Source organism: Zingiber officinale, chromosome 3A (assembly GCF_018446385.1).
Source record: "Zingiber officinale cultivar Zhangliang chromosome 3A, Zo_v1.1, whole genome shotgun sequence".
Lineage (NCBI taxonomy): Eukaryota > Viridiplantae > Streptophyta > Magnoliopsida > Zingiberales > Zingiberaceae > Zingiber > Zingiber officinale.
The window spans coordinates 126,002,898-126,020,631 of NC_055990.1; the positions used below are offsets into that span (position 1 = coordinate 126,002,898).

Genomic DNA, 17,734 nt, shown 5'->3' on the forward strand with positions numbered 1-17,734 from the left:
ATCATGATGTCACTCCCGTCATATAGGAGGGATAGATCTCATCTATATCACTCACATCCCTCCGCATAATTTGTTACATACCCAGTAATCGCCTTTATAGTCCACCCAATTACGGGTGATGTTTGACAAAGCCAAAGTATGTAACTCCTTATGTAGGGAACCATGGTGACTTCAGGTCCAAGGACTGATAGTCATACTAATAGTCACATGAGAAAGTATATGACACTCATATAATGATCCATGATACTTTCTCATGGCGGGTCATTCAGTATACATTCTCCAATTCATACCCATGTGTCAACTTGATATCTCTATATCCATGACTTGTGAGATCAAGTCATTGAGTTGACCTACATGCTAGTCTCATCGCATTAACATTTCCCCTGAATGTTAATACTTGACTAGGAATTATTAAGAGTAATGTTCTCTATATCATCTCACTATCAATTCAACCAATCGATTGATATAGATAAGAACCTTCTACTCAAGGACGCTATTATACTTAGTTATTTGACACCAATACAAATAAATATAATAATCATAAAGAAATGTTTTTATAAATATATAGGAATATGATACATCGAGTACATACAACAATCATCATATGATTGGCTCTAGGGCTCTAACTAACACTAACCTCATGGACCGAGTCGTCTACTGGAAATTTGACTTTCTGACAAAATATGGAGACGGCGGCCCGAAACTCATTTAATTCTGGTTAGCCAAGTATAATGTTATAAGATGAAGGGGCGCCCACCACAATAAAGTTTGTCCGGTGAGTCATCATGAGAAGCTCTTCCAGAATCACACACAGTTGGGTGCCATCTCCTATATAAGTTCTAGAATTACACACGACCCGACTATGTGATTTTCACATGGTCTAGCCATGTGTTTTTTACACGGTCGTGTCTCACTTCTGCCGAGGCCATAGAAAAAGACATGGTCGTGTCACCTTGCTGTAGAATTCCCAAATTGGTATTTTTGGAAGTTCTTTGCTATTCTAAGGGATGGGGAGGCTATAAAAAGGTCCCCTAGGCTCGTGGAAGGGAGGGGGAGGGGAGTTTCTTGGTGACAAGGAGCCCTAGGAAATTGTTCTAATGAGCAAGAGGAGTTCTCGTCCATGTTTGGAGATGGAGAAGCAACCCAGAGATGTTCATGGCTTTATAGAATAAGTTTTTCTCTCTTTTCTCTTAGATTTGGATTGTAAAAGCTTGCTCAAATCAGGTCTTCTTACTATAACTCCATATTCATGAAGTAGTACTCTTGATTTTAGGATTAGGGAGTAATCCTTGGATGTGTAGATGCTTTGTTTTGCTATGGTTTGATATATTTGTGTTTCTTAATTTTATGACTTGATTGTTTATGGTCTGACTCTACTGCAAATACACAAACTCGATGCCAAAAGTGTATTTTTGTATCCCAAGGGGTGCGGGGAAGGATCGAAAGGTGAACCTAATCTTCTGATCCATAGAATACCAAGATGTAGGGGTCGATCATGAAAGTAGACCAATTACCATGAGGATTCCCTAGGAGATTATGGAGTTTAATGGGTCCGCCTTGATTGAGTGTCACACGGTAAGGGAAGACAACTCGAGAACCATGGGACATCATGATAGGAGCCTCCAATTGAAAGTGGTTCTTTAGCAATGCCACCCTAAAAGTAAATGTTGAGATTGGGCTGATACTCTAGCATAGTTCCAAAAGATCACGTTGGGTAAATTAGGATTGTCTACCTACATAAATAACTTATGAGAATTAAGATACCAAATATTGAATAGGTTGTCTACAATCATTGCGGTGAAATCGAAGTCCTAGAATTGCCTCTTAAAATCATATTTTTCTTCCTAGAACTTTTCCTTGCAAGTTTTCTCTGTTATCCCAAGATTTTCACAACTTTCAAATTCTCTAGATAACCTTTTTCCATCATATATCATTACTCAATTTCCATTCTTTGTGGTGATCTATACTTTTATTACTTGACGACGACAGTGCACTTGCGATTTGTGACATCACTTACATATTTTCCTTTTCTTTTACATACAATTGGATTTGGCCTAGGATCTACCATAAATTGTATGTACCTATAGATCTAGGTAGCCATCGCATCTTACAAATATCATAGGAAGTGTTGGAAGCAATCTTGAGGGTCCATGTAACCATGTGTTTTAATGTTTGGGCAAAGAGTTTAAGTTAGGTTTACCCTTGTATTTGATATATGTATATGAGTTGTGTAGGTTTACAGGATACACATATGACTCAGCTTGATGGCTTCGGGTCTGGTGAAGGATGGAGCATCTGAGGGACCATAGGCAAGGCAGTAAGGACAAGAGTCGAGGGAAGCACACTTCGAGGCATACACGAAGTATAACATTGGGACAAACCGCGAGCTTGAATGCATCCGAGGGACGAGAACCAAAGGAAGCAGACTTGAAGGCAAGAGGATAAGGCTGTGATGAAGAGTCAAGTGAGTTGTGAGGGTCCAAGTGAAAGAGAAATATACTCAGAAAGGGGAACCCTAGGTTTAGGATTTTACCAGTCGACTGGTGTATGTACCAGTCGACTAATGGTCGAGATGGGGAGAACAGAATGTTTCTGTTGTCTCAACTGAAGTTGACCAGTCGATTGGTGTAGGTACTAGTCAATTGGTACTGAGCCGTTGGGACTGTAACGATCAAATTCTACAGAGGGCCAGTTGACTGGTAACGGTATAATCAGCTTGGTTGTTTTCTTCAAGCTCTATATAATGGAGCTTGGGATGACTACCTTGGGTGATAAAATTAGACTTAGTTAAAGCCTAATTAGTAGTCACCAAAGTCTCGAGTGCTCATTGTGTTCCAAGAGTTCTTGGTAAGAGTTATGGTGAGGTTTCTCCACCCATAAGGAGACGTGAGGTAGCTAGAGTTTATTGAGGGCTAATCCAACGACAGATAGGGATCATCAATCTTACAGACAGCCATGGAGTAGTAGCAAGTTATCTCCAAACCATGTAAACGAGAATGTCGAGTTTGATTTGCTTTCTTATCTTTAGAATAGCTTTCTATTTGTTATTGTTTGTATTCCACTGTGCTAACATTATAGGAAATCAAATTGGGGTCAACGTCTATTCAACCTCCTTCTAGCCGACCACCTATCCTCAATAAGTGGTATCAGAGCGAGGTCGCACTTCATTATACTAACCGCCGAGAAGAGCAACTTCAAGAAGATGATCGGCTTGATTGAACATCCAAAGTATGAAGGAGGAAGTCTATGGGACATCACATATTGGATGATGAAGATGAAAACCTTCTTAAAGACGGATTAGGACACCATGATGGTTGTCGAGGAGTCGTTCGAAGTCCCAAGAGACAAGAAAGGGAAAAGACTCCGACCACAGTATTGGATGGAAGAGCAAGCCTCACGATCAAAGGTAAATTCAAAGATAATATCAATTTTAATTGATATTTTGCCTAATGATATGATGAGTCGTATAGGTGAATATGAGAACACTCATGATTTGTGGAGCAAAGTAAAGATGGTTCTTGGGGAAGAACCAAAGCCTACAAAAGAAGAAGAAAAATCCGAAGAAAGGGATGAGGTGGAGCGACCAGAAGTTGACTCGTGTTCAACATCCAAGAAGGAGAAAGAAGATGAAGAAATGGCATCGACAAGTGTGTATGAGGAAATATCATCAAAGGTTGAAGAAGAATCCAAGATAAGTGAAGAGGAAGTCTTGGAAGTCAACCTTGCAAGCATCTCCCTCGAAGTGAAGTCAAAGGACCATATCATTTATTTCGGGTGCAATGAGAAGGGGTGCTACAAAAGTAGGTGTTCATTAGATAAGAAGAAGGTAACTCTTAAACCCAATCAATTTATTTTAAACACTAACATGGGTTGTAGGAAAGGAGCCAAAGAGAAGAAGCATATTAGATGCTTCACGTGTGGTGAAAAGAGAGACTACCACACAAAATGTCCAAGAAAGAAAGAGCTTAAGAAATTAGAGCATTTGAAGAAATGAGAAAAGAAGAAGAGCTCAAGTCAAGAGAGAGTTTCAAGGGTAAGGGAGGTATATCCTAATTTGAAATGTAATTCAAATTGTTGCTTTCCTATGCATGCTGGAAATAGTTTTCATTATTTACCCATGCATAATTTTAGTTTTAAATATCATAATAGAAATAGGATTAATGTAGATCATAAGCCTAGGAGACCTATGTATGATGAATCTAAACATGTTAGATTCTCATTACCTAAGGAGAAGAAGATAACGGAGAACTTAGGTAAAAATTACAAGAAGATGAGACATATGCCTAGAAAGATGGGTAAGTCTAGGAAAGTCCAATGTGGATAAGTCAACTCTAGGGTGAGGAACCTAGAAAAGGAAAATCAAGTTTTGAAGACAATGCTTGATAGTTTAGAGAAAACCCTAGCAAGATTCACGGTTGGATCTAGAGGGTTAGATATGGTGTTGGGTAGTCAAAGACCCAACAATGATAGATCGAGTTTGGGATATGATCTCATGTCTCCAAGACTAAGGGAAAGTCTTATGCTATGGTTGCATATGACTATAGCAAGGAGAAGTTAAGAAATGATAAGGGAAAGTCATTTAAAGGTAAGGAGAAATTAACCAAAGATAAGATGTCTAAGGTTAAAAAGGTTAAGTTTATAGGTCAAGTGTCACCCGAGGTGTACCAATGTGGCCTAGTAATTATGGATGAGTCACCTAGGGTGGTGGCTAAGGTTAAGAGCTTTAGGGGAGCTCAAAGAGTCTTTGGGACAAATGGTAAATAGATCTCAAGTGGACCATTCTTGGGAGTCTAAATGAGTCATGAAATGTGCCAAAATGATTTGGAGATTGACTTGAGTCTCAAACATAGGGAATTGACACAATTGGTTGAGTTTCATGCAAAAAATATAAAATTGGGTTCATATTGCATGAGAATTAGTTTTGGATGTATAGATGTCATATAAACAAATGATAGAGATGCATTAAGGTTTAGTATGGGCAAATACATCAAGAGGAAACCAAAACTAGGACTTTAAGTCAAGGTTCAATTGAATCATTTAGATAATTTTTTATTTTGTGTCAAACTTGGGATCCAAGATATATACATTTTTAAATGTATTTTTCCCAAGTAGACATTGGAAAATATACCTCTCCATAATATTTAGGGTTTTTAGATGTCTGTGAAATTTTTGGTGCATTTCTAAATGTGGGTAAGATATTTGGGCTGAAAATGGGGTACTAGTCGACTGAATGCAGTTACCGGTTGATTGGTAATAGTGTTTATCAAATACAAAATGTCTTTGTGAGTTTATTTTAATAAGGGCAGTCGACTGGTAACTAGGGAGTCGACTGATACAAGTCTGAAACTAATTTTCAGTACTGATTTTGACCAGGTCAACTCGTATAGGTGTATGAGATCCTTGGGGGATAAATACATAAGTTTAGGGTAAATATGGATGATCAACTTTCGACAATTGGGATATTGTTGGATGCTTTTTGATATTAAACAAAGGGGGAGAAGTAAGGTTGTAGTTGGAAAAATCTTAAATGTCTTTGTAAGAAATCCTAGCTCAATAAGGAGCTTAGGTGTAGGGAGAGTCTTGTAATAGGTTTCAATGCATATTGCATATTTTCTAGGTGGTCTAAGTCCAAGTGTATAGCCTTGGCAATGTAAATCCAAAATGTATTATTAGCATGTTATTTTGCTATTATGTTTTCCCTAACTCAAACGTATTACCAAACATCAAAAAAGGAGAAACTGTTGGATACAATCTAAAGGATCCGTGTGACCATATGTTTTGATGTTTGGGCAAAGGGTTTAAGTTAGGTTTACTCTTATATTTGATATGCGTATATAAGTTGTGCAGGTTTGCAGGATACACATATGACTCATCTTGATGGCTTCGGGTCTGGTGAAGAATGGAGCATCCGAGGGATCATGGACAAGGCAGCAAGGACAAGAGACAAGGGAAGCACACTTCGAGGCATACGCGAATGATGACATTAGGACAAGTCGCGGCTTGAATACATCTGAGAGACGAGAGCCAAAGGAAGAATGCTTGAATGCAAGAGGTCAAGGATGTGATGAAGAGTCAAGTGAGTCGTGAGGGTCCGAGTGCGAGAGAAATGTACTCAGGAAGGGAAATTGTAGGTTTAGGGTTTTACCAGTCGACTGGTGTATGTACTAGTTGATTGGCGGTCGAGCTAGGGAGAACAGAAGATCTCTGTTGTCTCAACCGAAGTGGACCTATCAAGTGGTTTAGGTACCAGTCAAACCGTCGACTGGTGTAGGTACCAGTCGACTGGTATCAAGCCGTTGGGGTTGTAACGGTCAAATTTCATAGAGGACTAGTCGACTGATCTTGGCACCAATTGAGTGGTAGCGGTATAATCAGCTTGGCTATTTTCCCCAAGCTCTATATAATGGAGTTTAGGGTGGTTGCCTTGAGTGACGAAATTAGACTTGGTTAAAGCTTAATTACCAAAGTCTCAAGTGCTCATTGTGTTCCAAGAGGTTTTGGTAAGAGTTGTGGTGAGGTTTCTCCATCCATAATGAGACTTGAGGTAGCTGGAGTTTGTCGGGGCTAATCCACCGATGGATACGGATCGCCCACCTTATGAACAGTAGTGGAGTAGGAGCAAGTTATCTCTGCACCACGTAAATGAGCATGTCGAGTTTGATTTGGTTTCTTGTCTTTAGATTAATTTTCTATTTATTATTGTTTGTATTTCGCTGTGCTAACATCATAGGAAAATAAACTGGGGTCAACGTCTATCCAATCCTCTTCTAGCCGGTCATCGATCTCCGACAAGAAATAACTATTTCCGATGTTAATTTTTATGCATCAACATGAACTGAGGCTATAAGGACTTACATTGATCACTTAAAAGTGAATAATATGTTGGAAGCTTATGTTTTCATAAAACAATTAAGTAATCAACTCATTGAAGGCTTCCATCATATGGACAGTTAAGCGGGAAAATAAAGTTGGGTATTTTAAAAATTATTTTTCAAAATTGTTATTTCTAAAAGATTATTAAAAAAATATTTTCAAAATATTATTTTTAAAAAAGTATTTTTTATGTGCTTAAGTTAGTTTTTTATTCTTTTAATGATTTTAAATAGACTTAATTAACAAAATTAAAAAAAAAAAAGTCAAAATTTTAAACTTTTCGAACACTCAAGACAGATTTAGGTGCTCAGACCCTAAGCACACAAATGACAAAGTTGAATTATTTGAGTAGGTGAAAATTTGGATTTAGTTGTCGGAACCTTCTGTTGTTCGGATCTAAAAAAACAGTCAAAATTCATTACCATTAGTACGATAGTAAAAATCAAGTGATACGATGTATGGATGTGGGGTCTATAAGATGATATGGTACGGAGTTAAAGTCATAAAAGGGTCAAGAGTTATGTCAGCCTGGAGGTCAGAAGTCTGGCCCTCGTGGCTGGTCAAAAGTTAAGCCAACCTGGAGGTCAAAAGTCTAACCCCGTGGCTGGTCAAAAGTTAAGCCAGCCTGGAGGTCAAAAGTCTAACACCCGTGGCTAGTCAAAAGTTACACCATCGTGGAGGTCAAAAGTCAGAATTACAAGGGGGTCCAGAGTCCGGCACACGTGGCTAAAGTCAAAGCTTCAGGTGAGGTACTGGTCAAAGGATAGTATTCACAAGTTGGGTCGTATCTGGGGCCGGATCTGATCTCAAAAAGGAAATGAAAAAAGGACCCGACCCCCAGGACCAAAGTCAATGAAGGGCTGGTCCCAGGGGTCAGATCAGCTTATTGATCGGACGGATATGCCGAATACGATTGCCGTCATGGAGGCGGGTCAGGGATCCGACAACGGGCAGGTCGGGACGATCATGCGTGCAGGTCGAGACGATCATATGTGTAGGTCGGGACGTTCATACCATGGATAACAACATGCTCATACAGGTTAGGGATCCGACCCAGCGTGCAGGTCGTGACGATTATACCATGGATAACAACAGACCGACACAGGTCAGGGATCCGACCCAATGTGCAGGTCGGGACGATCATACGTTCAAGTCGGGACATTCATACCATGGATAACAACATGCTCATACGGGTCAGGGATCCGACCCAGCGTATAGGTCATGACGATCATACCATGGATAACAACAGACGGACACAGGTCAGGGATCCGACCCAATGTGCAAGTCGAGACGATCATACGTGAAGGTTAGGACGATCATACCAGGGATAACAATAGACGGACACAGGTCAGGGATCCAACTCAGCGTGCAGGTCGGGGAGCCGACCCAGGGTACAGGTCGGGACCTTCACACCATGGGTAACAACAAACATATGCAGGTTGGGAAGCTAACCCATCGTGCGGGTCAGAAAGCAGTAGATCGTCGAGAGGTACATACTTAGAATGACACAGACGAAGGTGGGTCAGGAGGCCAGATACTACATGACAAATAGGCCTGCAAGGAATCGTAACCACCTGTCAGAGAACAATCATCACATGTCAGGGAATATTCTAACAATGAAGGTCTCATGCCCCTCTCGGTTCCTCCGCCGGCCTATGAGAGAAAGCCACGTGTCGACCACCGCCAGACAGAGCCTGGCACCCGACATTCCCTGACATTCGCCAGGTTCCAGAAGCCTCAGTTGAAGTATAAAAAGGGATGCTTTGTCCCTTACGTAGGTACACTCTCTCATCATTTCTTACCAGTCTTTTACTTTTTCTTGCTTTCTCTGTGACTTCTGGGGGAAAAGTACCTGACTTGAGCGTCGGAGGGCCTGACCTGGGGACTTTTTCCCTGGGTTCTGGTCTCTAACGACCGTGTGACTCGTCTGAGTGTGTGCAGAGCAATAGCTCCATCATCCTGATCCTTTCTTTCCTTCGTACAACCGCTCGTGTGCACCTGTCCCGAGGGTACCTTGCAGACTCAGCATCTCGTTGACTCTTCGTCAACCTTTAGCACAACAAGGCCCGCTTTCATCCGACTCAGCTTCCGGACGGGATCAAATTTGGCGCCGTCTGTGGGAACACAACAACTTGATCCGGAACGTGACGATGGAGGAGTTTGGCCGCATTCACGTTACTATGACCGCTAGGGAGTACGAACTCTTCAAGGAGGCCAAAAGATTGGCAGCCTCGGAGAGACAGGCAACTGTCTCGCGACCACGACAAGCCCCTGCTGAGGCTTCCAAGGAACCCCTGCTTGTTTCAGATCGTGGTTCCAAAAGAAAGCAGCCTGAGGTAGTTCCTCAGCATCCTTATCGCGATCCTAGCATAGGATATTATCAGCTAGAGCCCCAAGCACAAAGCCTCAAGAAGGAGCAGCCTCAAGCATCTATGGCTGAGAGCTCACAGCCGTGGGATTCGAAGAAAGGAAAGGCCCTCGTCATACCTGAGGCATTTCCCGAAGATCCGGACGAGAAAGTACCTTTCTCAACTAGAATTCTAAATGAAAGACTGCCCAAGGGTTATAGAGCTCCATCGAACGGAGAATATGATGGGAGCAAGGATCTAGAGGATCATTTGCGAAATCAAAAACGCAGCCCTGCTACATCAATATAGCGATGCTGTCAAATGTAGAGATTTCCTGAATACTTTATCTAGTTCAGCTTTAAATTGGTTCGATGGGTTGCCTCAAGGGTCCATCACCTGTTTTCTAGACTTCAAAACGGCTTTTTTGTGACGATTTGCCAGCAGGAAGAAATATCAGAAGACAAATCATTGTCTTTTCGCTCTAAAGCAGGGTCCGACTGAGCCCCTAAGAAGTTATATCAACCGCTTTAATCAAGTGGCTCAGGATGTCCCCACTACCACTTCAGAGATTCTTATGAGCGCTTTTTCTCATGGATTGGGGGAGGGAGAATTCTTTAGAGATCTCATCAAAAATCCCGCTCGAAATTTTTATAAGATGGTGGAAAAAGTTGCTTCCTACATCAAGGTGGAAGAAGCGCAAGCAGCTCGAAAGAAGGCCGAAAGACCACCTCCTTCCACCACCAAGCAGGAAAGGAGAGCGCCTCAACCACCCCCTCAACCCCTACCACGAGTCCGGGAGGCCAGACCTGCCTTTCATCCCGGGCCGAAAATTCGACCTGCTTCTCGAGTTGCTACTATACACATCCCCCGACCAGGGCCAGGGAGTAATCGATACTGCACCTATCATAGATCTCGCACACATGATACTAACAGATGTTTTCAATTTGCTCGAGACTCTAAACTAGTTGCAGAGATGGGTTTGCCCCCGCCCGAGCTAGCGCCGCAGTTGATCAAGATAATGGAAGAACAAAGGATGGCAGGGCAGGCCGGACCATCTCGTCCTGACCTAGAGGGACCTAACACTCATCAGCCTGGCCGGGGAAAAGAGCCGGAAGGATCACGAGAGGTCGAAAACAGAGGTAACGCAGCTGTTAGAGAGATCGGTATGATTTCTGGAGGACCGACCGACAGAGATTCAGGGAGAGCACGTAAGTCTCATGTTCGGCGATTGGAGGTTCATGCTGTCGAGTGAGTCAGGAGCAAGCTGCTGGCCCTGTTCTTAGCTTTGGGCCTGCAGACCTGGAGGGTCTTGAGTTGCCTCATGACGATGCGCTCATCATCAAAGCCATCATTGCCAATAGTCGAGTGGCTCAGGTTTTTGTTGATACCGGGAGCTCGGTTAACATTCTATTCAGGACTGCATTTGAAGAAATGCATATTGACGCTGCTGAACTTCAGCCAGTGGCTACATCTCTCTATGGGTTTACTGGCAATGAAGTGAAGCCTATGGTCAGATTAAGCTGGCAATATCTTTGGGCACTGAGCCACTGGTGCGTACAAGGAGGAGCACATTTATAGTAGTGGACTCCCCTTCTTCCTATAAGGTTATTCTAGGGAGGCCCGCCCTGCACGAATTTAGGGCTACCGTCTCGACCTTTCACCAAAAAATCAAGTTTCCTGTGGGTGAGCAGGTCGGGGAAGTTAAAGGAAAACAGAAGGTTTCTCGACGGTGCTATACTGACATGGTCCGAGTGGATGCTTGGAAACATCAAAGGATACAGGACGGAGGTGTTCATGTTGTTCAAGAGGAGCCTCTTCCTACAGCTGAGGAACCCATCCCTTGGGAAGAAATACAACTACATGCTGATAGACCTGAGAGTCTGACCAGGGTGGCGAGTGACCTCCCCCCTTTCCTCAAAGAAGAACTGATTCAGTGTTTAATCCGTAATCGGGATGTCTTTGCTTGGTCTACTGAAGAACTTCCTGGGGTCAAACCAGAGGTGGCTGAGCACAAGTTGCATCTGTTACCTGACTCCCGGCCCGTGAAGCAAAAGAAAAGAAATTTCTCAGCTGATCAGAATAAAATAATAAGAGCTGAGGTAGATCAGCTCAAAAAAGACAGGGCATGTTCGGAAGGTTCAGTTCCCATCCTGGCTCTCCAATGTCATTTTTGGTGAAGAAGCCCAACAATAAGTGGAGAGTATGTATCAACTTCCGTGACCTCAATCGGGCCAGCCCCAAAGACTGCTATCCTCTGCCTCGGATTGATCAAATGGTAGATTCCACAGCTGGATGTGAAAGAATATGTATGTTGGACGCCTACTAGGGGTATCATCAGATACCTCTAGCCCGGGAAGATCAAGAGAAGGTTAGTTTTATTACAGCTGACGGTACTTTCTGTTATACTGTCATGCCCTTTGGCCTCAGGAACGTCGGAGCCACATACCAGCGAATGATTGATAAAATCTTCTAGGAGCAGATCGGGCAAAATGTGGAGGTCTATGTCGACGACATACTCATCAAATCCCCGCTGGCCGAAAACTTGATCAAGGATGTGGAGGAAACATGCAGAACTCTTCGACAGTATGGTCTGAAACTCAATCCATTGAAATGCTTATTCGGAGTTAAAGGAGGAAAATTCTTGGGTTACCTGGTAACCGAGCGAGTAATAGAGGCCAATCCTGAAAAGGTTCAAGTGCTCAAGGATATGTAGCGTCCTCAAAATTTAAAAGAAACCCAGAAGCTGATTGGCAGAATAACAGCCTTGTCAAGATTTATTTCCAGATCTGCGGACCGGGCCGCTCCTTTTTTCAAGGTGCTAAGGAAGGCCTCCAAATTCTAGTGGGATGAAGAATGCACTAAAGCTTTTGAAGAGATGAAGAAGTATCTAGAGACCCTGCCCTCTCTTTTTAAGCCAGTTGTAGGGGAGCCTTTATGGGTTTATTTGTCAGCCACCCCTGAGGCTGTAGGGGCAGTGCTCGTTAAAGAACATGACAATGTACAACGACCAGTGTATTTCTTCAGACATTTATTGAAGGGAGCCAAGTCCCGATACACGACACTCGAGAAGTTGGTTTATGGATTGGTTCTTATGGCTCGGCGATTACGACCTTACTTTTTATCGCATCCCATCACAGTTTTAACCAACAGCACCATGGGAAGAGCACTGACTAATGTAGAAGTTGCAGGTCGGCTTATTAAATGGGCCACAGAGTTGGGAGAATATGACATACAGTACCAGCCGCACACTGCTATTAAGGCACAGGCCCTGGCAGATTTCTTAACAGAAGTACATCAAATCAACCCTGAAGAAACATGGAAGATCTATGTGGATGGGTTTGCTAATCATCATGGAAGCGGGGTCGGAGTCTTAGTAATATCTCCTCAAGGGGATATACTCCAGGTGGCAGTGCGATTGAATTTCCGGGCCACGAACAATGAAGCAGAGTATGAGGCTTTATTGGCTGGATTGCAAGCAGCTCGGCATGTTGGGGCAGCTCGGGTAATCATCTATTCAGATTCCCAGTTGGTGACTCAGCAGGTGGCAAGCAGCTTTATTATAAATTGTGATAAATTACAAATGTATCAAGAGGCTTACGAGAAGATGAAGGCAGAATTTGTAGAGGTCACTGTCACAAAGATACCCAGGTCGGAGAATGAGCGGGCAGATGAGCTAGCCAAGATGGCCAGTTCCTTAACTACTTGGGTGTTGGATCGATCAACGGCACAAAACTTTTTGATAGCCCAGATAGATTTGCAAAACAACGCAGAAGCAACTATTGATTGGCGGGCACCCGTGATCAATTATCTTAGGCATGGTATCTTGCCGACCGACCCCGAGGAATCTAGGTTGATAAGAAGGCAAGTTCATGCTTATGTCATGATCGGGGACCAGCTCTTCAAGAGGTCCTTCTCCCGACCCTTACTTAAATGCTTGAGTATAGAGGAAGCCGACTAGGCCTTACGAGAAATACATCTGGGATGCTGTGGCAATCATGTAGGCGGTCGGACATTATCTCGCAAGGTGCTCCTGGCCGGGTATTTCTGGCCTACTTTACAGAGGGATGCTCACAAGTTGGTGAACACATGCTTGTCCTGCCAGAAGCATCAAAACTTGACTCATCGACCTATAGCCCTGTTAAGAACATCTATAGTGTCTTGTCCTTTTGACCAATGGGGCATGGATATCGTGGAACCATTTCCAATGGCACCAGGTCAGAGGCACTTCTTGTTGGTGGCTGTGGATTATTTTTCTAAATGGGTAGAAGAAAAAGCCCTGACCCGGATTACGGAAGATGCTGTCATCCAGTTCTTGTGGAAGAACATCCTTTGCAGATTTGGTATTCCTCACAAGCTGGTGTCCGATAATGGAAGGCAATTTCAAGGACAAAGAATACAGGCTTGGTGCAAGCGATTTGACATAACGCAAGCATTCACTTCAGTAGCTTATCCTCAAAGCAATGGGCAGACAAAGGTAATTAATAGAGAAATAGTTAGGGGTTTGAAGGTCAAGCTAGATCATGTCGGAGGCAATTGGGTGGAAGAGCTACCAAGCATTCTGTGGGCCTATCGTACAACACCCCGGGAAAGCACAGGTCTGACACCGTTTCACTTGGTTTATGGCAATGAGGCAGTGGTACCCATAGAAGTTGGGGTACCGTCAGTCAGAAGGATATTATACGATGAAGGAAATGCAGAACGTCGATTAGCTGAGTTAGATCTTATTAGCGAGACCCGCGACCAAACAGCGGCTCGGTTGGAGGCTTATCGACAAAGAATGAGACAAAATTACAATAAAAGAGTAATTCCTCGATTCTTTGGAGAGGGAGATCTGATCTGGAAGTAAATCAAGCCAGTAGGAGACGTAACTAAGCTAGCACCACAATGGGATAGACCTGATAAAGTCATTAAAAAGTTAGCCTCCGGAGCTTATTACTTACAAGATGAACGAGGCAAGAAGCTAGATCGGCCCTGGAGCGCTAATTATCTATGACCTTTTCGAGTCTGAAGGGATAGGCTGAGAAGTGCAGATCAAGTGAAAAGCTGAGCTGTGACTCATCTTACAGAGGGGATTAGCAGACCGAGGAAAAGTAGATCGGAAAAAACGAGAAATGTGAAAGCAGAGTATATGTAAAACGTTATGGCAAAGCTAAGCAATTTAAAGCAAGCATAAGAAGGAGAATACAAAAATGACAAAGTATTTTACAAGCAATATTTGAATCATTATGTATAAAAAGTCAAAAAAGGTCAGTCGAAAGGGGCAAATATTTCATCTGGAATCTCTTTGATGATCCGATCATGGTCTAAGAATTCAGGAGGGGAAATGGACTTTAAATAGTCCTGCTCATGAAGTTGTCGCAGAGCCCCGCCCGCCCCGTAAATAGCAGATGTGGAAAAGCGATGTCCCACCTGTACACAAAATTAGGGGGAACGTAGATATTCGGCCCAGTGTCGCAGGTAGCGGTCATTTTCCCCTTCTCTGTAAAGGGCTAGAGCTGTTGACACACCCTCTGCAGTGGCCCTAGTCTGAACTAGTTCGCTTCTGGCAGTGGTCAATTCTGTTGCTTGGGAAGTCAGTTGGGTCTCTCGAGATTTCAAAAGGACCTCCTGCGATTTTAATTTTTGGTCCTGGTCTTGCATCAGAGTTTCAGCCGCACGCAGTTTCTGAACCAGCTGGTCCATGGCTCTTTGATGCTCTAAAGCCTACTGATCCATACTTTGTTGGTGTACATTATCAGCCTGACTCTGCTTCTACTGAAGCTCTTCAAGTTCGTGCTCAGTTAGGGCTAGGGACACTTCTAGATTATTTTTCCTACTGGTCAAAGATTTTATTTCCGTTCGCAGGGCATGGCTGGCCTGGGCAGAATCATTCAGTTGTAATTCCAGCTCAGCAACATGGTCTCGTAACATCTTATTCTGATGATGGGTGGCATGGAAGGAATGGTTCATTATTAGAGATTCTGCACAGGCCTGAAAAAGGCAAGAAGTATCTGATAAGAGCATGAAAAAACAACAGTTGGGGAATTTTTTGAGGGTTACCTTGATATATAACTCTGCAAATTGATCCATTTGGGCTAGAGGAAGCAAAGAATCCATATGCCACAGACTTTCTTCCCATAGAGCGGCCAGACGACCTTTTATTTTCAAAGAGTTGGTGGGGACATCTGTCTGAGACCGTAACTGTGCTTCAGAAGGAAAAGTAGTGCAGTAGTCCTGATAAGTAAGCGGAGGGGGTCCTGAAGGACCCGCGGCTGAGCCAGGAGTAGCTGAAGGCTCGGCGGTTGCACCAGAAGGAGCAGAAGACGGTCCCTGAGGGGGCTCTGCAGGGGGGGTACCCGAGGGGTGTGTTGAAGGGCCAGCTTCATCACCTTAAGTGTGTGGCGTGCGGAACAGTTGAGCCAATGGGGGCTCGGCCTGATTATTGGATGAAATAGGAGGGTCATCTACACAGCTCGGGATTGGAGGTGGAGTCACCTAATGGGATAGGGTAACGCCAGCTGCATGCGGAGGAGAAGGAATAGGCGAGGGGCTCAAGTCTGGTATCACGCGAGGGGCACGACGCCGACGCCTTTGAGATAGTGGTTGGTCGTCAGAATTGGAGTCATCTGAGGGTGATCGAGCCCTGTGTCTAGAAGGACCGGAGACATTCTGGTTCAAGCGATCATTCACAGCACGGGCCCGACGAGCCGCTTGGTAAGCATCACGAGAGGCAGAGCTGGTAAAGGGAATATTGCCTGTACCCCCACCAAGGCCCGTCAATCTCTCGCCAGGGCCCCGACCTGGGATATAAGTGAATCTAGGAGCACTAACCGGGGGCAATGGTGTTGACGGAGCAGGCAGGGTTGTACGGGGGGCCCGGGGGCGAGTGGGAGCCCGAGGACGAACGGGAGTAGCCGGCCGAGGACGGGGAACGACCCGAGGGTGAGAGGGAGCGGCTGATCGAGAGGCTCTAGCCGTCCGAGAGTGAATAGGAGGAGCCAGCAAAGAAGGTAGAGCAGCATGAGGCCCTTGCCAAAGGGGTCTGCACGGAGGATGAGACGAGGAAGCCCCACCGATTGAGGGTGATAACGAGTAGGGAAATGCTCTTCTCTCCAGGATAATTCGCCCTCGCCTCATTATCTCCATGTCACTTAGAGGGAGGGGATGAACCTTTGAAGCATAGGTCAGGATTTCAGCTGCACCGGGTAAAGGGGGGAATTATTTTCCCTAGGCCCCCAGAAGAAATAAGATATTGTAATGACAAAGCAGAAAGAAAAACTTACCCAAGGAGCGAGGCGTCTCTTGGGTCAGATAGCTCAGGCGAAAGTAGGACAACGGTTCCTCAGATAGTAGACGCATTAGGTTAATACGCCAGCCGACCAGGAGAGATGAGGCTTCCAAATAAGAAGCGTCTAGATGGAACTCTCCCAGTTCAGGAGGAGAGGGAGGTAATTGTCGCCATCACAGGGGCCAGTTCACATTACGGGGAAAGGCAATGAAGAAAAATTGCCCTCTCCAGCTCGGGTCGGAAGGCGGTAGAGACGAGAAAAAATTAGTTCGAAGACGGGGCTAGAAATGAAATGTGCCTTCTTCTTGGTGTTGTAGGGTGAAGAAGCAATGAAATAAGTAGGCGGACCAGGAAATCTCGCACACTTCGCACAAAATTACAAAACCACAAAGGATTCTTATTGAATTAGGTGTCAGTTGCCCTAGAGGAATCTGAAAATAGTGGCCTATATCGGTAAAGAAGGGATGGATGGGAAGACGGAAGCCAGCCACAAATTGTTCTCTAAAAAAGGTGCTGGAGCTAATAGGGGGATTAGAGAATCGATGTACTTTAGTAGGGATGATCACTTGCACGTCATCCTCGACCCCATAGGTGTAGCGTAGGTCCTCTCGAGCACATTCATTGAAAGAGGAAGAGCCAAGGTAAAGTATAGAAACCAGAGAAGAGAGATAAGAAGAAGACGCCATGATAAGTGTAAACGAAAAGGAGGATTATGCGAAAGAAGGATCTGGTCGAAAATAGCGGGAGCAAGGAGGTAGGCAAAAGAAAGATGAAAGGGATATCAAGCGTTACTAATCAAGAGGGAGAAGAATATTTATAGCGCCTATCAGAGGGGTAATTTCGTCAGACTATCATCTATCGGTGCAAAATAATGGGTAGGAATAGCGAGAGTCGTAGGATCCGCCTCGGAAGTAACGCCTAGGGTCATATTCGGAAGAACACTAGCGCGGTGTACGAGGAGGATCTCGGGAAAAGGTATCTGTAGTTGTTAAAGTGCTTAAGCTTTCCCGAACTGGAGATAATTATCAGATTCCGCGATCTGCATATTCAGACCTGGATCGCGAGGTACCCCGATCTATGCATGACTTCTACTTTCTGACCTTCGATTATATAGACCTGGAATAAGACACAGGTCGGAGTTAGACAGAGGTGCCTTGAGGTTATTTCAGAAGGGAGATATGCCAGATTATCAGCAAGAGAGCCACATTACAAATAAAGTTAGAGAACAAATGAAAATCCACAGGCA

General features: G+C 44.1%; 1 protein-coding gene across 1 annotated transcript; it reads left to right on the forward strand.

Annotated features, from left to right (window-relative positions):
• The first annotated feature begins 12,096 nt into the window (after window positions 1-12,096).
• Window positions 12,097-13,179, forward strand: LOC122050634. The gene has a single exon (XM_042611525.1). The coding sequence runs from the start codon at window positions 12,097-12,099 to the stop codon at window positions 13,177-13,179; it is 1,083 nt and encodes a 360-aa protein (XP_042467459.1).
• Window positions 13,180-17,734: the final 4,555 nt, after the last annotated feature.

What these genes read in the sequence shown, in the direction of transcription:
- LOC122050634 (XM_042611525.1), top strand. Translation starts at nt 12,097, where the DNA reads ATGAAGAAGTATCTAGAGACCCTGCCCTCTCTTTTTAAGCCAGTTGTA.